We start from the raw sequence: 23180 nt of genomic DNA, 5'->3' as shown, positions 1-23180 counted from the left end.
AGTCACTCAAAGCCCGCCCTCCCTCTCCTCTCATGTCAGTGATACGTACTGACTGAACCAACAGGACGGAGTCGGTCGGTCGGGAGCTCTGTGTCACTAAAGCCCGCCCCTACTTCTCCCTCTCATGTCTCCAAAATTGAGGAAGTAGAAAATATATTATTTAACATTTAGGTGTCGCAAAAATGTTTGTGCTTTTTATATCTGCCGTCAGTTTACAAACGGCTTTTATATCCAACTTAATTTAACTCAGCTGACTGTTTTAACATCCACTAACGATGTGTGTGTGTGTGTGTGTGTGTGTGTGTGTGTGTGTGTGTGTGTGTGTGTGTGTGTGTGTGTGTGTGTGTGTGTGTGTGTGTGTGTGTGTGTGTGTGTGTGTGTGTGTGTGTGTGACTAAGGGCACGGTCACACTGGTCATCTGTACCGTGCTGTACCCCAAGCACGATTGCCCCCCCAGCCAGGTTTCTGTTATTGCAATAGTTGATAACAATAACAACAGCTGATTCAAAAGACCTATTCATATCACTTTTAGTTGAACAAAATACAGTAATTTTTAATATATTAGCCAACAAATACTGTTACTTTATAAGATGAATCAACTAGCTAATTAAATACAGATGAAACAGAGGACTTGGAAAATTTCATCTTAGCCACAGAACATTTTGAATTTGTCACAGCCATATTTCTGTTTTTGTTGACATAAATGTCTCATCAGTATTTAATCATGCCTCTTTTTGGAAAACAGTTCTGAGTTGTATGACCTAAATTGAAATGACTGGAAATCCAGTGTGGTCAGATGCATTTGCCAGAGCAAATTGAATATGAAATTTAAGTTTAAATTTATACTTCTGAGCATACATGATTTGGAGTTCCCCAAGGGTCAGTTCTCGGGCCTCTACTGTTTTTCTGTCATATATCGTCACATCTGTGATTGGATTTCTTCGGTCAAACTCCCCGTCTGCAGTCCTCACAAACAACATTTAATTTGAACACATCGCAGCTGTTCTCAAGATTTGTCATTTTACTGTCACCAAGGTTCAAAGATACCATAGCTAAAAGGCACACATATCTGGAACTAATTTCTCATTAGGGCCCGAGCAAGCACCGCAGGGTGCGACGGCCCTATTGAAACCCAAATGTTTATTATTATTATTGTTTCTCGCAAAGGAATCGCATATTTGACGGCTTGAATGGTCGCCATCAAACAGGAAGTGGCTGTAACTCTTATACACTTTGTCTGATCTGCTTCAATTTTCACAGGTATGATCAGGGTTGGCCTCTGAACACATTGACATAATAATAATTTACTTTAACCATAGCACCCCCTACTGCAATGACTAAGTACTACCTCCTATAAACAATGTTTGATTTTCTCCAAATTTCACAGGTATCACGACAGTGCCAGCCTGAACTGCTCTACGTAAAAATTTACTGTGATCTTAATTAGGTTGCCTATTTGAACATGCCAGAGCTACCACTTCTACATAAATCGACCTGCTGGCCTCCTCCTTGGCGCCACCTCGCTGCTGCTGCGTGTCCCGTGGTTGCGCCAGCCGATATGCACGAAGTGCAAGGGCCCTTCATCACCGCTTGCATTTTTAATTTTAGATTATATTTCATATATATGTATTGCCTTGCTGAAATTAACTTGTCCTGCCTTGTCTATATAAACGCCACTATTTTTTCACTATTTGCGTAAGAACACTTGATCAATCAGCAATAAGCTGAAAGCCATCTCAACATCAGTGCAACTGACCCTTGTTTTTTAAACACTACTGCTCATTTGTGAATATTTTTGGGCTTCTCTGCATTACAACTTTAATGTTAGATTTGAACACTCAATTTGAATGCTCCTGAAAATACTGCTTTATTCTGGACAGAGGTAGTTTTATGTCACTTTAATCAAAGCAGACATTGATGCCCTTTTCAGAAACTGAACCTTAACTAGATATAAAGCTTTGATTTATTCAGTTAGGACACTCACATTTTAATTTCAACCATTTATTGAAACAATAATACCCCTTTTAGTTTCCACAGCATGTCTTTGCTTGTGTGATTCACTAATCTCATCAAGCTAGACGCAGATGGACCCTGAGCAATGGTCGTCAGAACATCTGAGATCCCCATTTTCTAATATGAACATACAAACAACTGCTTAAATTTTAATTTCAATCAGGAGAAACAATTAAATGAAGTTAATGAGTCTATTATTTCTAACAGATTATGTGGTTAGTAATTCTTGACTGAAAGTCCTCAGGGAGACTATATAATCAAGGGGTGTCTGCCCTGAGCAGCAGCAAGTGAAATTTCCCAATCCTGTGAAGGTGGTGTAGGTGATGAACGCTGACTTTAGCTAAAACTGATAAAGCTGATGAATTGGGCTGAAAAATGTAAGAAAAAACTTCTGTATGAATACGGATTTCCACAGTCATGGATCCCAGAGGATATACATTTATGACTGTGATCCTCCGACTTTTACTGCCCCAAAACTTGAAAAAATAAACCTCTTCAATGGGATGTGGTCCTAAATAGAAGGAAGAGAGGAAGCCACTAAGTTAATTGCCACACATTCCTTTTATAATTTATGTATGTTATCAAAGTTTCCAATTGACGTCAAATGCTGGATACCTTCCCTAAGGCACTGTGTTCATGCCCTCTACAAGGCCATCAACTTCACACAAAAGTGAATTCACGGATTATGACACTAATATTACACTGTTTTGGAATCATTGTGAATGTACAAAGAGTTCACGGCGGCGGAGCTTTGTTATGGCACTGTTGTGGAAGGGCACTCTGAAAGGGCTTATAAGGACTATAACCTCTGTACATGGGAACGGTGTTCATTTCTATAACACATTTCAGCTACAAGGCAATTCGGAGCGCTTCTCACAAGACATCAAACGCATCATGACAAAGGGGAAAGGGCCATTAAGTTAAGACACTTAAAAATCACTAAAACAAACAATATAACTTCACAGAGAAGATAAAAAAGGAAACAATAGTTCTACTTCCCTGTGACATTTAGCCTTCAATATGAATGTCACAGAGGTGTAATGGGAGGAAAAAGTGGTCCTCCGACTGAGACACAGATATTACGCTGTCTTGGATATTAATAATGTACAAAGTATATATAATATATAATGGCTGAGTATGAAAAGGGCTATTGTCTAGGGCATTGGGTAATACATGTAAGCTGTCTCGTCAGTAGGCCTCATCTAACCAATAGCATGGCATCTTTTCCTCATTCTTAGCCTAACATCATTCTGCTCCCTTTTTAAATATATGAATCCTTGTCTGATTTTTAGCTGCTTGATGATGAGCTCCCCATCACAGCGCATCTTCGCTGAATCATCAGCTATCAATCGTTCCCCCACCGGCTCTCAGAAAGTTATCAGCCTTCATCACCACCAGTGTCTGGACTCCTTGGAGGGACTCTTTTTGTTGCCACCCAGAACAGGCTTTCTCCAAATACAAAACCACCCCATAGAAACCAAGCTCCAAAGACTTTTAAGTCAAGACACATTTCCATGTTATCTTTTGTAATAAATTATGGTTCTTTATTTAGTTGTCTCTCTTGACGGATATGATGATATCTGCTATGCACGCCTTTTTTTATAGTGCACTGAAGTCTTACCTTCCTGACACAGATTCACTTACTGGTCTTGCCTTATTAAAATGGATTCTGTATAACAAGAACGTCTTCTTGAATAATTAGGCTCACAAGTTGCTCTGTCTGTGTTGGGCAAAGCCCTAAGGTGCCCATCCACTTGTCTGCAGCTCTGCATCTCACAGACCCTTCCTGGTGAACCAGGGAAGGGAGTTGTGAGGGAAGGAAGGAACCTTTATTGCTCTTTACAGGAACAATGTGCCCATCTGTCAATTCAGCCAGGCACAAAATCATTTAAATGTAAGAATTAAGTAAGCATAAATATAATAAATCAGAAGTTTAAAAAAACCTACGCTGTGTACAAATACAGAAAAAAAGCTTTTAAGACCAAAACTGTTTTTGTACCAGGCTTTACACATTTTCAGTTCTGCTGTAGATGGGCATTTTGATATGGCTGTTAAAAGATGTTTTCCTTGCTTTTAGAGCAGGCCTCAAGTGGACACTCTGGGAACAGCACTGTTGTGGTTTGTTTTATACTGTGACCCTGTTGTAGTGTTGTCTAACTCCCCAATGCAGGGTGAGTGTATATTGTAGCACTTGTGACTAATAGTCAATACAAAATGGAGATGAGACTGAAGGTCTAACTGTAGAGCTTTAGTGGTACACATAGTCACAATAACTAATATGAGCAGCCCTGATCATATCAACAAAAGCAAATTACTAAGTGCTCGATCAAAATATATCACACACACAAGGTTGCTGCTTGACCACAGCATGTTCCTGAGGTCCTACAAAAGCCCTCTCAAATCCACTTTACATAACAGTCCTGATGTTAGTAAAATTAGCTCCATTAAAAACTAAGAATCTTAGATAATAAACACATAAGCAAGAAGATGACCTGACCTTAGACTTCGGAAAGGAGCCCGGGGCAGTTCAGGATGTTTACAATGTCTTGTGTCTGATCTTTCCTTAATTTGTATTCCAGTGCTCTCACTCACTTTTCTGTGGACTCACTGTGTCTCCTGCAGTTACTGCCCATAGGGCTGAGAGCAGTGAAGTACTTATTCCTTGAGTGTTTGGCTGTAAATGACCGCAATGACCGGAGCTTCCTCAGCTGCTCTTAAAAAATGTTTTCTTAACTGATCAGTATGAATAACATAAGCAGACCGCAACAGACAGCAACGTTGACTGATCTCTTATTTAGGCCTCATTTCAATCGTATAATGATAAGTCACTCATATTGACTGCACACTTAGTTGACTCACAGAGGGTGGAGGGCAGGAGAGGAACAAGCATGTTCCTTTAAATGCTTTTGAAAACATGCAGACCAAGAGGGAGGCACCAGCACCGCGGAGGAGAGGAGCACTTTACATTAAAATAAATGTTGAATTATTCTGAAACATTTTAAAACGAATGCAGCAGTGAAGGGATAGTGGAAGACTTTACGGTATGTAAGTATGATTTGTATTCTGAGTATGCTGCAACTTTTGTTCTGCAAACACCTCCCACATCGATGTACAGATTGTGTTGCAACCCACATTCCTCCACCCTCACCCTCTGGGAGCTGTGATGGACTGCATGCTTACGAAATCCGAGTAGGACTGTGTTTGCTCAAGTTAACCATCAGAATCTGTAGAATAATGGTGGTGCATAATTGTTGAAGAACCAATAATCACAAATATATTTATCACTATATCATGTATTTGGTATCATCCAATAAAACTGTTGATGTGCAAAACATGTCATAGTTTGAATGAAACGTACAAAATGAGGCCAAATCTTAATACAGGCCCAAAAGACATTGGACAAATGTATTTCAGCCACTGGAAAAAATGGTTAATGGTAAACGGACTTGAGCTTGTATACCGCTTTTTTAATCTTCTGACTACTCATTCACACACTGATGGCAGAGGTTGCTATGTGAAGTGACCATCAGAAGTAACTAATCCCATTCATACACATTCATAACCCACCGACGAAGCACTGGGAGCAACTTTGGGTTAAGTGTCTTGCCCATGGACACATCGGACATGTAGCTGCAGGAGCTGGGGATCAAACCCCCAACTTTCTAAATGAGAAAACTCTACAACATCTTTACAAAATTAAGGGGAAAAAAATGTATGTACTTTTATCTCTCTGTTTTCCTGAATATAAAAGTGTTCCACAGTGTTCCTGAGGTGCGTAATGCATCTCTTCCCCAGCATCTTAACCTCTGCCGTTTTGGATTTAAGATGTAATATTTCAAAACCAAAGAAGATATGGAGTAATAATGATCTCGTGGAATTGTGGATGCCATGCGTGACAGTGTGTGATCTATGTTTACACAGTGTCGCTAAAGATTACAAGATATTTCTTGACTGAGGTTGAAAAAATGTTTTTTTTAAAAAGGCCCACAACAGCACCAAAAGCCAGTTCCTCAGAAATGGAAATAGAGGGTAAATGAGTCAAAACCAACCGAATATATGGATTTGTTATGGTTTTTTGATACTTTTCCTATAATAAATCTTTCTTTGCAAAAGAAGTTCTGCACAAATCCAAACTAAAACTTCATTATTTCAGGATTAACATTATCCTGATTGTTTAAAGGTTATAGTTTTCCCCTCAGAAGGTTTACAACAACACATACTGAAGGTTTGATCCAAAGCAAAAGTAGTTGAAGTGATAACAGGGATTCAACAGTTGATCCATTCAGATGTAAAAAATTGGATCATGTTACTTTTGAATAATGTCAAAGGGGAGGTAGATTTTAGGGGATGAAAGTCTTTTTCAATATTTCGGGCTTATATGGACATCATATACTAAAGTCTAAATTCACTAGGCCATAATTCACCTTCATTCACCAGTTTACTTTATGTCACCCAAATCTGGATCATAGTTTTCTATAGTCAATATTTGAAGACATGAGGAAATGATCAGTGTTTCCTTTACAGCCCACAGCATCCATGTGAACATAGCACTGCAGTGTATGACTGCATTGTATTTATAACATATTGGCCTAAAGGTTGCCATATCATAAGTTACGGTTTATCACATGAGCAGAACTATGATAAATAGTACAGCATGTCAAAGGTAGTGGAAAAAGAAGCCAGTGTAGAGCGGTCTGTACATGAGATGTGAGCAGTCATGTGATGCTTTACATTTAGAGACGCTTTCTAAAGCTGATGTTTGAGGGTCACAAAGCTTCAATCAAAACAGGATCACCCAGCCCGTTTTAATCTCTGTGTGAAAAGAAAGACATCTAGAGCCAGAAACTGAGCCATCACAGCTGAGCAGTTGCACGTCCCATCAAGATCTTATCTCAGTAGGACAGCTTAGTCAGTGGGACAACACTTCAAGATATAGACAGATCGATAGATAGATAGATAGATCCTTTAATAATCCTTTACAGGAAATTACAGTGCCACAACAGCTTCAAGACAGACATAACACCACACATTTCATAAGATAGCTTCCATACTTAATAAGTTAAAATACAATAAAAAAATAAAAAGTTATTTTTGTGCATTATAAAACCTTATAGCAGCTGGTATACAAGACTTTCTGTATCTCTCAGTCTTGCACATTGGTGCAATCAGTCTCTGACTGCAGGTGCTGCTCTTGATCACCTTCAGGGTGTGGAGTGGGTGAGTGGGGTTGGTGGTCATTATTGAAACCAGTTTGTTCAGAGTTCTAGCCTCTGCCACCTGCTGGACCGTTAGTTGCTCAGCCCTGACCACTGAGCCGGCCTTCCTGATCAGCTTGTCCCCATCTGTTTTTGTCCGGGGGGTGTTGATACTGCTAACACCTAGTCTATAGTTTCATGTGTGACATCAGGTAACACATGAGTGCTGGTTAGGGAAGGACATTAACCCATGACACGGGAGTTTGGTCTTCATATGACCCGAAGAGTCAATGTGGACCTTTAAAAAGTTGCCTTATTTTTTGGGTTTCATAAGTTATGTAAGTAAGGAAACATTTGTACAAACTTGTTTCTGAAAATGTTGGGAAACCGTAAATAGAAAAAGAATGTGATGAATTTCAAAACCCAGTCGAAAACCCAAAAATATGGGACCATGACAAGCTTTATTTAAAAAGTCCAAAATTTTTTATTTTCATTATTTTTATCATTACTGCCGACCTCTCCGTAAAAGTGTGCAAAATGTGCAAAATTGGTGCATGTTTTTACCTAGATCAACACATTGATATCTTAGGTCCGTTAACTAGACTGCCGTATTTGACAAGTTGGAAGTGAGAATGAGTTGGACAATCCATATTGAAAAGGCTTTCCATCTTTTAAGGCAACGTTAAGTTCTTACACGAGTGATAAATCATAATGATGATTATAATTAAGAAAAAAAAAATTAAAAATAGAGAAAGATGGTTTAGAGTTGATCAGTTGTGCTTAACCTATACAGACCACATCTCAGTGATTATCTAAAATGCGTTTACCTTTCCAGGCACAATGGCTTTCACTAAGAATGGCCCTAATAGCTGCACCCGCTAAAATGTCTGTACTGGCAGTAAAGTTTCAGAAAAGAAAGAGAGGGGAAGACAGTGTGTGGAAAACCAAAAAGTAGTTAAGGGTGTCAGCAGACTGCGGCGCTTCTCACACTGATTAAAGCCATGGTTCACCCCTCAGGCCTGGCTGGAGAAATAAATCAGAGGGATTGTTCATGAATTATTCCAGTTCTGTCATTGAAGTCATTTGTTCCTCTTGGTTAAATAGTTTGTCACAATACTGAGAGCTTGAAGCTAATAAGTATTTTAGTTTGTCCATGTAATGTAATGTTCATTGTAATGTTTACTGCTCTGACAGTGCTCTGCGCACCCTACCCTGCCTAACCCTCTCAAGGTTGCTTTAAAGCTCATTAAGACGTGCAGATCCGACACCTCACGTTCAATTCTACGTGATGATGACAACTTAGTAAATATAAGAACCACAATAATCATTGTGCCTTTTTGGTGCCAGGCACACCACTGGCCGTGGTTTTATTTCTAATATTTGTCTTTGTTTGGGTTTTTGTTTTCCTTTATTTGGATAGGAAAGCTGGAGAAAGGGAGGAGATGAGGCGTTAGAGAGCAGGGGGAGACAAGCGGCAAATAGTGTCAAGATTGGGAGTCGACCCTGTAGCCTGGTCATCGTTTTTTAACCCTGCATTTCTCTTTTTGCTGAAACACACTTAACATTCATTTAATTTGTTTGTCAGCATGAAAACTCAACTCAGCTTTATTTAAATTGCACCTTTCATACATAAACTTCATGCAGCTCGAAGTACCTCTCAGAAGAACAGACAGACAGGAAAAAGTAACATAACCAGATGGCAATAGATAGAGTTATAACATGTGTAACTACAAGAAAATACCACTACTAAAGGTCAAACAAAAAAAAGCAGTGGGTAAACAAATCAAAACAAAACAGGTTCTCATTCTCAAAAATAAAGGAAGATTGTGTTTTATGACGAGCATATCAGAAAATTTCAAAGATAGATTTGAATCTGTTCTGCGCGCTTCTCTTGTAATTAATTTGGTAGTAAAAAGAAAAATTAATGGAAAAAAACACGGAAAATATATAAAAGACCTGATATCTTCAAATCACAGCCTAAGAGACCTATAAAGTAATGGTAATCCTTTTGATGTCTCTTCTGAAACTAAATGGTGACTGGAGCTGAAACAAGGAGGCATTGAGCGGTGTTTTCACGGGACATGATGTCATGACAGAGAAACTCCTCTTCTGTCTTCAGCTGACATGTGAAGCTAAGAAACATGAAATGACAATTATCCTCCCCATGATGCTTATTTCAATTTCAGGACTGAAAAAACAGTGATCAGCCTCATGTCACAAGGCTTCGGGACTGTGTGCGTGCATTCTCTAGACTGGATATACGACATTCAAAAAGCATTTCTGTTGTCTGCTACAATTGCTTTGTATCTCTTGAGAACACCTGTTAGGCCTATATGGAGCTGTACTCGCTGCTTTCTATTTGGGCTCGTCCAATACAACAATTGGGAACATTGAGCAGAAAAGATTGAAGTAAAATAGTAAATGGACTTGGGCGTTTACTGCTTTTCTATTCTGACTATTCAAATCGCTTTTACACCACAGGTCACACCTACCCATTCACACACTGATGGCAGAGGCTGCTATGTAAAGTGTCCATCAGAAGTAAGTGAGCCACAGCTGCCCCAGTGAATGAGATACACATGTGAAGACATCATTAAATATCTAAATAAACTCTTACTGCTTGTTTATCTATCATGTTTCTCTATAAGCTATTGCCCTGCCAATCTAATAAAGCCAATAACAGGTTAACAGTGGAGAGAGTAGAAGAGTGAATGATTGTATTTGATTATTAGGAACAATGCTGGTTGTATCATAGTGGCAATCTCTGAAATATGAAGCCAATGCAGAAGTGCAAAAAATCTGCAGTTCCTCGAGTGTCGACCTAAGGCTGGCTGCAAAAGCTTCTTAAGTCGCATTAACATTAACAAATGTCTGTTTTCAAACCAAAAATAAACATGTTTTAAGGCTGGTAATAAAAAACAAATGTGATCTGAATAACATATCGTTATTTGTACACACTGTAACCGGAGGCTGAAGAACGTAGTATTCTTTCTTGATTATATTTTGCCTCACTGTTATTCATACATTTTCATAACTGGCCATTATTAAAGTGACTGGTAGGCGGGCCTGTAGTAGCTGTTTGTCAGGAGGCTCAAGGCCACCCTCAGCTCTATCTCTTTGCCTGTTTCTAGTTTGATTGAACATTAAGTTGAGACAGCATTTCCAATATAGCAACCGCCATCATTGGGCTTCAAAATTCTCCTTCAGAAACCAATGGTAGTCACAGACACTATGTTCATGTTTCATACAATCTATGCTGTGAACACATCATTAAATAGTAAAATATACTCTGTAATGCTACAATTCTACAATTCACTTAGCAGACGCTTTTATCCAAAGCGACGTACATCAGAGAGTAAGAACAACACAAGCAAGGATCTAGAAAAAAGGGAACAATGTCAGTAAGAGCAAACGATCAGCTTTGAGTCTGATTGGACACACAGGTGCTGACAGGAAGTGACCAGAGGCAAAGCACAACATTGACAGCAGTTCTTAAGAGCTCTAATCAGTATAGAAACCATCGTTTCTAGTCGTCGTTATCAAACAAAAACAATCGTCACAACCATCATCATCATCAATAATATGGAGACCATCATCATTAAGTTAGTAGGTATTCATGAAAGAGCTGGGTCTTTAGCTTTTTCTTAAAGGTGCAGATCGAATGGAGTTTGGAAGTTTATTCCACCACCGGGGGGCGACAGAGGAGAAGAGTCTAGTCAGCGTCTTAGGACCCTGTTGTGAAGGTTGGATCAGACGCCCTTCATTGGCAGAGCGTAGTGTGCGGGAGGGAGTGTAGACCTGGATCAGAGAGTTACTCTATACTCTAACCTCATCATCAAATATGTCTGACAGAGTTCTTCTGTGCTCTTTTTGATGTCTTGTTTCTCTTAAAGCTATTGTTCTGGTCATCTTATATTGCAGCATTGGAGGAAGTGGGAGAGGGCCATGGTGTTGATATTTGATCATTTTAACTAAAGCTGGTTCAATCAAATGCGATAAAAAGTCTCTTTTTGAGATAAAGACTAAAAAAACGATCATCCAACGGCCACTTTCCTCAGCTCGAGGTGTTAGTTTTAACTCTTGTTAAGTGTTTTTTTTTTCAGTCCCATTACTGTAATCGCTGAAATTTCCACGACGCAAAATGCATCAATTTAAGTGTATAAGCTGTGATAAACCCACTGTGCAAAGAGCACAGAAAGAGAAAGAAAACATTGGAGACAGTCAATGAACATTGTGGAGCTGAGAAAAGCAAACGTTATTTCCCTGAAGAACTGAAGACTTAACCAAAACTGAAAACAGAGTAACTATTTGATTTAAATTCATGAGGTGGACGCTCGCATAACTCCAAATAATACTAATGTTGCTCTTTATCTGCTGGAAGTGTAATGTGGCAACTGTTAGCCTCGTCACCTTCAAAGAACAAAAGAATATCAACTGCTTGTTGTCGAGTTTCATTTATTCTAAATAATGAGTCAGCAGCTTTAAGTGTTTTTAAATACAATAGTCTAGACACATTGGTTATTAAGAACTGTCTGAACGCAGAAGAAAGTGAAGCCAACTGAGCAGGACAAAATAAGTGTCATGCCATGAACAATTTGATTCTAAAGGTTCTTATCAACAAACAACCAATCCGGTCTGGCTGGCTGCATGAAATCACTCAGCGGCAAATTGTTAGCCCAAGTGGGAGGCTCTGAATGGTGCTCGAGTGTGTTCAAAAGGAGGCGACAGACTCACCAGACTCTTTTTGATCCTCTTGCGCGGCGCTGTCTGAAGGCTGCTGACTCAAAATGCTGCCCCAAAAATTGCAGAGTAGTATGGGATTGTTTAGACTGCTATTTCAATTAGGAAGCACTCACTCTTGTCAAAATTGTCCCGTACCGTGCTCTAGCAGGATTGTCCCCCCTCCCCATTCTCCCACTGGCCTGCACTCACACCAGGACTAACTGGGCCTGAGCTACCTCTTGTACATAACATCTAAGTACAAAGTACTCAGTTTCTAAGACAGGGGGACTCGAAAATAAAAGACAGAAAAATGAATAAAAGGGACGCGTGGTTGAGTCGGCTTCCTCACATCGGAGAACAACACAGAGAACCTGACAGATACTTTACTGACCTTGTGGCTTATATTCAGTCACTATTAGTCAGATATAGCCATAATACTCCAGGATTTCTTGATAGTGAAGGCTCTCCAGGTTGTGGACCCGTGCTTGTTCTTGTGCATGAACCGTCCTGTAATGCATATCTTGTTGGTCATTTTAGAGTCGTCCTATAAACTAGAAATCATTTATAACATTATCAACAGTCTTACAGGGGATATTTTGATGAATTCAGAGATTCTTTCTGGTACTCTCTCTGTTGTTTGTTTTTACTCGATAGACAACTGTTTGATATGCAGGCCTTGTTATCCATTTCAATGTATCTAAGGTTATAATAAGTCAAAGTTGTGTTAACAGATTGTAGTTAAAGACATTGCAGTTTCCATTAGGCAACCTCCATGGCTGAAAGATGAAGCCAACGCAGATGGCATCACAGACTTCAGTCTCTCTAGCAACTTTCCCTAACCATAAAGACTCCATGGAGGTTTTTAAGGTTTTTATTCAAGCCACCCATGTAATGTACATTTAAGCTCAGAGTAACCCCTGATTAAGGCTTTCTTTGAGAGACAGCTGTCTGTTAGATGTCAACTCATTATGTCATACTCAATTTATGTTTCTTTCTCTGAGTGTCTTCCAGACTCCATTCTGTTAAGGCCCTGACACACCAAGTCGGCCGTCGGTCCTAGTTGGACCGTCGTCTCCCTAGTTTTTGCTGCGTGTCCAGCTCCATCGCTACCCATCGGCACCCGTTGGCCTTTTTTTGGCTGCTTCGACATGTTAAATTGGCGTGCGGTTTCTGCTTGGTGCGTCAGGGCCTTTAGTGGCTAATGCATTGACGACTTTATTGTCTGATTTTTTTCCCCAGATCTAGAGAAGATGGTTTGCTGTAGGGATGAGAGGACAGGTTTATATAACAAAGTTAGTTCTTTCACTTGTTTCTCGGCCTCCTGTCGAAGTTTGGTTTGGATAGTCGTGAGTTTGATTAGTTCGAGCTCTCTATGACACGTCATTCCTCTCTCTCTCTCTCTCTCTCCCTCTCTCTCTCCCTGATATCTGACTCTGTCCTATCTCTACATAAAGGCATGTAAAGCCCAAACATAAACCTCAAAAAAAGAAAGAAACCCATTTTTTTATCTTAATAGCCATCTTATAAATTAGCCTTGAGCATATAGTGAATAAATATGTAACACTGATAACTTCAGGTTTGCTAATCTTTCACTCCTCATCCACTCGACCTGCAACTACAGTGCAAAAAAACAAGATGGCATTGGCCATAAAACTTGATTTTGTTTTTATATGATGATGCAAGAGGCGTGATCTCCAATTTGCATAAAACAATGGAAACTGGCAGAAGTATCTGGGGGGTGAGGGGTTCAGTACAGACCCTTTTGGTCTTCTGACTATTTGTTTTAGCCATTATTAGGGCTGTAACTGCCGTCATCAATAGAGTATACTCTATCATAACAATGTCACTACAAGTTTTCTCAATGACTCACTGAATGACACAGCACACTGTAGCTCTATGCTACCTAAAGTTTGAAAAAATCTGAAAGTCGGAGGATAAACACTTTCTTTGTGTATCTGCTGTTTGAAGATACACTTGATCCACAATCTCTCAGCAGTTTAGTGGGGTCGATATGGTGACTATGAAGGTCATAGCATGGGATTCACATCACTTTCTGACTGCTAACCATTCAGTTACCCATTGTTGCCTGCAGATTGGTGCACTGTCTGTTCCAGGCGGAAAGAAAAATACAATCTCTGCTCAGTAGAAAGCGTTCTCAGGCTGATTACAAAAGGCCGTCCTTGATTTAGCAACTGTAGAAGAGCTTGTAAAGCGAACACTGAATCAGGAGACGGTGAATAACAACGCGTATCAACAGTTATTTGTATCAGGGTGTCTAATGAAGAGTATTTTGTCGGGCATCAGGGGACAACTGAGATGTTTGTTAAAGGAAACAAGTCAAAATGTTGACCAAAGGGATTTCACATCTGTTGGTCACGTTATTATGAACATGTTTTTTTTTCCATCTGTATAGATGCTATAATTAAACCTGTCATGCAACACAACACTAGGCTTCTTTCTGCTGCTGATATCATCATCTTTAGAGATAGTATGAAAATTGTCAGATCATAAGAACATTTCCAGGATTGTATCTCAAACACAAAAAGGCAAGCACTCTGAAGGGCTTTGGGTTGAAAGAAGCTCTGTGTAACACACGCCTGTCAAAGATTTTACAGTTCATTCAAGTAAGATGGACCTTATGTCCTGGGGTCTTCCAAAGAATGTACACTGCACTGCCAAGACTCCTCCGTCCTCTTCCGCTTGTCTGTGTTATAGTTGCACAACAGAGTACTTATTGCTTGCACACAAATGCACCATACATGTGTTGAACACAGCATTACAATGATGTCTTGTATGAGTGAAAAAGGGATCGAAATAGACTGATTTGTAGTTGTTCTTGACTCACAAGGGCACATTCTATATAAATGATCATTCATTTGAAAACACATCCTTCTTCAATAACTCTAGTTGAAATGACTCCGATAAAACATGCATTAGGTTTATTTTTACTTTTTTGCAAATGCGTGGGCAAAGCAGCAAACATAGTATTGCCATATAGCAACATTAGCATTTACTTGTAGATATGTTTTTGTTTACTACACATAAATAAGGCTTATATTTACTTCACTATCAGTCCACTTTTGGGCTCCACCAACTCAAAACAACCTGGCCCTTTAGTTACTGTAAAGTACAAGTTTGAATGACAATAAAGAAAGTCTAAGTCTAAGTCTAAGTCTACTAAAAGCTCAACTATGTTCAGCAGCAACTTTATCTGCTTGCTGATCTGAACAGAGCAGGTAGTGTATGGTGTAAGCCTAAATTATCATCACAACTAGTATCAATGTGTGGAGACAAAACCTTATGAGCAAAATCTTTCAATTTCATGTATTCCCTTAAAGGTAGAATATGACATTTAACACATAAATGTAGCAGAAATCAAGTATATCCTCTGAAAATAACTGTGAGTCATGACTGTCTACATTGAGTGTGACACCCGAATTCCGCTGTCTGTGATGTTTTTCCGAGCCGTATCTACAGCATGTTTACATGGACGGGATGGCCGGCCGGCTTTTCCCCTTGCTATAAAAACTGTTTAATTGAGGAACTAGACAAAAGAAGAATAACGCACTGTACTCACTGCTTATTTGCACCAGCATGGTTCCATCTATTGGATCAAAAAGTCACATATTCTTGCTTTAATTCTTAATTTGAGCAGCTTATATTTGAGATAAAGAGCAGTTGTTGTGTTTAGGTGTTGGTGTTCCAGATTTGGAATGCAGAAGTGTTTGTTACTCACGCATTAGGAACACGATGTCGTAGGAGTAACAGGTGTTTACAGAGTATCTGATCCCCCTGCTGGCCCATTATTCAGACAGGTGCGCAGGCAAATAACACAATCAATAGAATTCACATCTGTAATGCAGGATTGATCTGATCCATCCCTATAGGTTGGATTAGGGTGTTAATAGAGGACAGAACCGGAGACTCTTGAAGCAGTAATGATGTGTGCTTAGCCTCAGGTGTGTTTGTGGACTCATCATTGATTCACTACAAATGTGTGGGCACAAACACAGAAAAAGGTGCTTAGTGTTTAGAGACTCTTCTTCAACAAGACGACTCAATTTGAACCCCTCTGTCAGCAAGCATCAAACGATACTCTTTAGTATGACACTGACTTACGTCTAGCTTCAAGGATGATCTGCGTAACGTTTTACATTCAATGTAGGTGGTCATTTACAATAAAGACAGATTTTTAAAAAGATATATATATATATATATACAGGCTCTTAGACAAACCATAAGACTAAACTTACTGAAAGAGTGTGTTTTCATATCATAGGACATAATAAGGTTAACATTTTTTTTTTTTTTAACTAACCTTCTTTTGAAGCTCCTGTCAGGAACTTTCAGTGTTAGTCTATTTTGGAGATGCCTGCAGACAAAGCTGTGCATCTTATCTGAATGCTGTTCTGGTCCTGTATGTGCCCAATAGTGCTTTCTGGTGAAAGAGCTTATCCTGCTCCTATTAATATGGAGTCAGTTTAGTCTCAATAGGGATAAATGCAAAGAGAAGGACACAAATATATTTTAGGATTTCTCTGAAAATCAAATTTTTTCAATGGTTTAGGTTAGGGTGAAACGTATGGAGACGTCTGATTGGCTAGAGATGATTCCTTGATTTTTTTAAAAATGCATTTGTGGATTGTTAAACGGTTTGTTTATGAATGCAACCACATCCAAATATGTTTGTGATGAAAACTGAAACCAGACATACGTTTGTGAAATGTGTTTATAAGTTTATTTACCATTTATACATGAGAGATGTTTTTGTCTGGACAGTAAAATGTTTTTGAAAGACAGTCAATTACACATGTAACGTAAAAATATGTTTGTGAATTATTTGCGTTCATTTGTCCTTATTAAGACTGATCTGGCAAAATATAGCAACTGTGAATCTTTTCTGTGGAAGTAATAAATAAAGATCTGTCCAGTGACAGGATGTAAATTGCACAGGCAATAAGAATAACTGTAAAGAAATAAAACATTAAGTCCCTTGACGATTGCTTTTGCAGGTCAAACGGAAGCATCAGTGTAAATTTTAGTAATTTTCATTAACATATGAACTAGCCTACTCATTAAAACAACTTTAGTCTACATGTAAAGATAAAGATAGTCCAGAAGAGGAATGGCAGCATTGAATATATAGCACAGTTCTAACACATAGTAAATAAACGTGCTTCACTAACAACTGATGGCAATGGGTGGTCCTTCAACAACAATGTGAGTAGGCCTATGCTACCCTCTGCTGCTTGAACTCTACCAATGCATGTGTTGAGGTGCACTTGTCTAAATCACATGACTTTCTGTCTGGGTGTGTTATGAATGGCACACAGTACAGATGGATGAGTAATGCTTTAGGTATGTTTGTATTTAAACAACTGAGAATTTTTATTTTTGTTTAGTTTGCTGGACTTGGGAGCAAGGCATAGCAGTAATGCTTATTTGACTGTAAGTGATAATAAGCATTAGGACACATCTAACAAGTATAGTCAGTAATATAAAAAGGGTTTCTAAATCTGGAGACACTTAGATATATATTTTATGTACAAAGTAGTAGGTTTGAAGGTCGTCGGTGGCACACTTAATTAAAAAAACAAACAAAACAAAAAAAAAAACTACAAGCTTAGTTGTAGTTCAAATCTGTCAAAGAGGGTTGACATTGCGCTGGGCATGCTGGGAAACTGATTTTTTCCAAAGTCTAGGCCGTCAAGCGTGGTGCGTTTCATTTGACAACACCCCGGGGTAATATAAACTACATTTCCCATGATTCCTTGAGCCATTGGGGTTACACGCTGCTCTGCACGCAGGCAAGTCGGTGCTGCAGCAGCAGTGATAAATGTGGTGCCTCATAGCACAGGCTAATTCTTATGGCTGTATGGGTTAAGAAGTTCAGTTTTGTCTTGACATTAACACAAAGCAACAAACGTGAGTATAGCTCTGCGTCCTCTAGAGAAGTGTGTGTTTTACTTAGATTACTTATCGACTACTTCTCCTTCTGTGTGAAGTGCTGCTACCTACTAGCTCAGTAGCTAACGTCATGCATTAGAAGGCAAAGTTGGCAGCTGTTCAGAGTCTGGCCTTAACTAGTCTGCCTGCCAGACAGTGTTTAAACTATAACCACTTAAACAGGATGAATGCCTCTTAAACATGACTTCACCTCCAGCCGGACAGTGTCCTCGAAACCTCGGCACAGAAAGCTGAATCCTCGCGTCCTCCAACCTAAACAAGCCAATGTCAACTAGCCGAAAATAGCAGCCTGTGTAAAGTGAGCATGCAGTTTAGCAGTCGACTTCCGCTTATATGTTGTGTAATAAGTCACGCGTTTTGAAATTATTACTTTTATGCATTTTAAGGGTTTTTGTTTTGCAGGTAAAGGTAAGTCTAATTGTGTTGATGGCCTACTTCTCTTGCTGTTTTGCTGACTGCTAGCAGGTTGACCCATAGGTTATCTAATAATATGGCAGCATACTTTGCCTTATTCTGCAGTAACATCTGGTTTAGGCTTTATTTTTTAAATCAGATTTTGATTCTGAGACGAACATGTATGAACCTTGTAGATAAACTCAGCCACTCGTTCTGCATTTATGGTTGCGCAATCATAAGCCAAGGTGTGTCCAGGACCTTCAGTATGCCATAAAACCTGTGAAATCAAAAGAAACAATAGGTTAAAGTTAATCCAGGATGTAATTAAGGTCATGGATTTGTGATTTCATTGATTTACTCCTGAGCACAGCTAGCCTAGTTTGTGTAATACTGTTTACCTTCATGAATGACGAAGTAATAAATAACTTTATAGTAGTAGAGGTGGGCGATTTGGGAAAAATATTATCACTTTTTTTTGTTGCCAAAATCACTATCACGATTTTCTTACTGATCTTAAGATTAATTTGTAAGTTATTGACCAGTTCAACCAAACTTACTTCCCTGTATAATGTTTTTAAATGCACAGAAACTGTGCTGACAAGTTTAATCTATTTGAAAAAGATCTTTATAGGGGGTCTGGAGGTCTCTCACCCAGAACATCTTTAGCAACAGAAATGTCTTTCCCTCAATTTGATCAATATTTATGAACAATGTGAAGGTTTTCCTCACCACTTTGAAATTATGATCGAGTAATGTGTCCTCTTTTTATGTTCGTCAGGAACATTTTCACACAGTGATGCATTCATTTAAAAACATGTAGACTTCGAGTTCTTGTGTTTCTGTTCTATTTTAGCCCTGCAGAGTTCCTCCAGCTGGAGCTTCATACAGGCTCTGCAGACTTTGTTGTTTTTTATGACATCATTGGACTAACTTTAGTTTTTATATATATATATATATATATATATATATATATATATATATATATATATATATTCAGACATAATACAGAATGTGTTCATTCTGTGACACATGATAAGTAAGTTTTAATGACAGAAGAGTTTAATTCATAGAGGGGGCGGGACATTGTTGATTGACAGACAGACAGTCACCATGGTTACTCACTCTCACCTGCCTGCTGCTTTGTAACGTTGTTTAGTGTAAACCCTATAGGTTCAGTTATCACAACAGGTGAGCTTCAGGTGGAGAAGCTTGATAGTAACTTTGAAAAGCTGAGAGAGCAGAAAACACCGACAGCAACATTTTAAACACCGGGGTTATATCTCCACTGACCGTCTGTCTGAGCTCCTCTCTGTCTGACTCTCAGCTGACTGTGAACGTCTCTCCAGCTCGTTAAACGGTTTCTTGTGTCGCTATCCGAGATGTAAACTTAACTGTGCAAACTATGCAGATAAGTTAACTGTTGATCACGGCGTGTCGGTTTGGAAAAATATCAGAACAGTTTCATATAACCGGGATGGAGTTGTTTTTGCGAACTTTACTTTTAAGTTTTGTTTTCACCGCTGCGGAGCAAAAAAGGAGGAGACGTGTCTGTTTCGGAGCATAAACTGCAGCATGAGAGAGTAAACACATTAGTCCGGTTCTACGATGTCTCAGCTTTGGCAGATCGTCAGCACGTTAAAATCCTTCACGATCTAAGATCGTTATATCGCCCACCGCTACTTTAGAGTCTATAAGTGAAAACGTGTATGTCTAGTATTTCCAAAAATGTACTAATTGTTTATCAATAAGAAAAGCCAGGACATGTAAAGATGGCTTGTCAGTAACCTGTACCTGAAGGTGGGAAATAAAATGTCATAAAATACTGTTAGTCATATTTAATAACATTTCAGTGAAGATTCATTTTCTTTAAGTCTGCAGTCCAAATGTAGGAACAATGAGTGATAAGAAAAAGATAAAGTATTTAAGTACAGAAACTATTAAAAACAGAATCTTGGTCATATTTTTACTGCCCTTAGCAAAAGACATAGAGCACACTGTCTAATTTGCACAAATATGTTGCCAACATAGCAGTGCAGTTTAGACAGTGTTCAGGAGTTTGCTTGGTTTGTTTTTGGTACAGTAATTAAAAACATGGAATTACCCAATATCAGGTTCCTAGGACTTCTATTGTCCTCGCTGTCGTATGATTATTGTTAGACTTTTTCTAGTATATCTAAAATAAGAAATCTGGTTTTGTGACAACCCCACTCACATCAAATGTGATGGACATTAAATGCATTATTTTGACATTTTACAGAATAAATTGGTAATCACTAATCAAGAAAACACTTTTCAGCTGTTAATAATAAACAACTTCCAATCAGTATAGATGTGAAAGTAAGTTAATAACACCATTTATGAAATGCTTGCCTGTTTTCTTATCCCACAGTCCGTGATCAGACGTAACAGAAGCAGAAAGGAGGAGGGAGAGGAGAAATAAAGGATGATAATGCAGCGCATCCTCAATAACGGGACACTGCGCCGCGTCGCAGCAAACCGCCCCTTGCTGTTGGGAGTCACAGTCATGGAGCCGCCGGTAACATTTTGTTGCTGTGCCCTCCGCCTGTCGGTACCACCGTCCACACGGCGGCGCCTGCTGTCAACGTCAGCCTTCAACAGGGCAGCCCATCAGCCAAAACACCAGCCACCGCCGGAGGAACCACAATCCACCTCTGTACCTTCAACACAGGAAGAGCAGGAAAGGGAAGCTGTGCCTGAGGTTGCAGAGGTGGACCCCCTGCAGGACAAGTCCATAGGCCTGGTCCAGAGGTTTAAGAGAACCTTCAAACAGTATGGAAAAGTGATGATCCCTGTCCATCTACTGACGTCCTCCGTCTGGTTCGGAACCTTCTATTACGCTGCTATGAAGTGAGTCTTTGTGTTTCTGACCTCCTACTAAACATAATATGGGTGGGGTACTAAGTCCTTCAAATGATTTAAGGCTTTAAAACACCAAAACATATGTATCACTTTTTTAATCTTTTCTCTGTACCTTCATAAATGAATAGAAAACACTTGATTTAACTGTTTGAATTCAATAAGGTATGAGGATTTTAGTTTTAAAAGGGTGCAGGCAGCACTTTCAGAGTTTTCCATACACACACACAAACACACTTGAGCTGGTAAGTGTGTGTCTGTATGTGAAAGGAAAAGAGTATATCTTGTGATTGCTGCTGTAAAAACACGACAATGACAATTTGTACTCCATTTCTTCTCATAAGTTGACTGTTTTGGATATTACCCCCCCATCACTCTGTTTTTATTTCATTTTGAAGAAAAGCAGATTATTTCAGACAATCTTAACTTAGGTAAACAAACTACGACTATTTAAACATGAGTTGTAAAAAGTTCTGATGGGAGACCTTGTCAGAAAAACAGCATGAACATTTTTTTTGCAGCTTTTTAAAAAAATTTGCCACTTGTGATCTCTTCCCCCTAGAGGTGTGAATGTTGTGCCATTCCTGGAGATGATAGGTCTACCAGAGTCCATTGTAGGCCTTTTGAGAGACTCCTCAAGTGGCTACGCTCTGACTGCATACGCCATGTACAAGGTAATTTATTAGACCTCTGGTTTTTTTTTTTTAAGCCCACATTGAACATTTCTGCTCATTGATCAATCAAAAAAATGTTACAAATCAAAGAACATACTATTTCCTGACCTATTACCCAACAAGGATTAAAATGAGTCTAATTCCCCTCAGTTGGGGTACATTTGAAAAGTAGATTTGAGTGTTTCTGTCAAAGGAGTAACAGATTCAGCCTTCATTTAGCTCTCATGACTTCTGTGTTTTTCTTTGTTTCCTACAGATTGCAACCCCTGCCAGATATACAGTGACTCTGGGCGGTACATCACTGTCAGTTCAGTATCTCCGCAAGCATGGCTACTTATCCACGCCACCACCAGTCAAAGAATACTTCCAGGACAAAATGGAGGAGACGAAGGAGAAACTGACGGAAAAAATGGAGGAGACAAAGGAGAGACTTTCCGAGAAAATGGAGGAAACAAAAGAACTCTTATCTGAAAAAATGGAAGAGACTAAAGACAAGCTCTCTGAGAAAATACAAGAAACCAAAGACAGAGTCACTGACAGCAAATCATTTTTTAGGAAGAAAAATGATTAGAAAATTACTTTTTACTGGTTGCACCTCTGAATTATCCTATCATGATCCTATCAATAATCAGTGATTACGGGCAGAGTGACACAATACTATTCTTGACCTAAAGTTTCACCTTGCACTTCTAAGCGGTCACCTGTTGTCTATTTAAGTGTAAAAACCCAGTCCAGTCCTTTACTGTCCAAACTTACACTTTGCACTGTAGTGTAAACTAGACAGTAGCTTCACAGACTCCTGGCAATGCTACAACCTTAAGTCAGACATCTCAGACTGGATTTACACTGACTCAAGTGATCTGGACTTTAACTCTTTGCTGGCTGTAAGCTAGTTGTTTAAAAATATGCAGCTTTCATGGGGGGAGGGGGGGGGAGGGGGAGGCCTGGGCTTCAAAAGAATCATGTGCCTGTATAAAAACAGCATCAATGTAAGACTAAATGGGAGAGAGCAGCACTGATCCTTCTGAACTTGAAGCTCATGGTTACCTGTGTGTGCAAGTCCATCGAAGCCTTTCTGAAGGCTGGGTATCACTTTGTGTCTTTTCTAATGTAAGTAGAAAGAAATTAAGTTTTTCTATTGTATTTTTAACGGATAGCCCAAACTAATATAATACATTATTGTACCATTTAGCGTGTGTGACAGACTGAAAGTGTGCGTATCAAGTCACAAAGTCAGATTGTTTGAGATGTTCTTGGAGCAAATAAAGTCGGTCATAGGTGTGAAAATGCAGTGAGTTCAGTTCAGTGTGTATCAAAGTGTGTATCAACACAACAC

The 23180-nt window shown here is 39.2% G+C and overlaps 1 protein-coding gene across 1 annotated transcript; it reads left to right on the top strand.

Moving 5' to 3' along the window:
• The first annotated feature begins 17693 nt into the window (after positions 1 to 17693).
• On the top strand, positions 17694 to 23135 carry fam210ab (family with sequence similarity 210 member Ab). The gene is made up of 4 exons (XM_020638471.3): positions 17694 to 17855; positions 20683 to 21161; positions 21733 to 21844; positions 22101 to 23135. The coding sequence occupies exons 2-4, from the start codon at positions 20737 to 20739 to the stop codon at positions 22413 to 22415; spliced, it is 852 nt and encodes a 283-aa protein (XP_020494127.1). The 5' UTR covers positions 17694 to 17855; positions 20683 to 20736; the 3' UTR covers positions 22416 to 23135.
• The last annotated feature ends 45 nt before the right edge of the window (positions 23136 to 23180 follow it).

This window comes from Labrus bergylta, chromosome 8 (genome assembly GCF_963930695.1).
Source record: "Labrus bergylta chromosome 8, fLabBer1.1, whole genome shotgun sequence".
Classification (NCBI taxonomy): Eukaryota; Metazoa; Chordata; class Actinopteri; order Labriformes; family Labridae; genus Labrus; species Labrus bergylta.
This window is presented reverse-complemented; position numbering and strand designations above follow the sequence as displayed.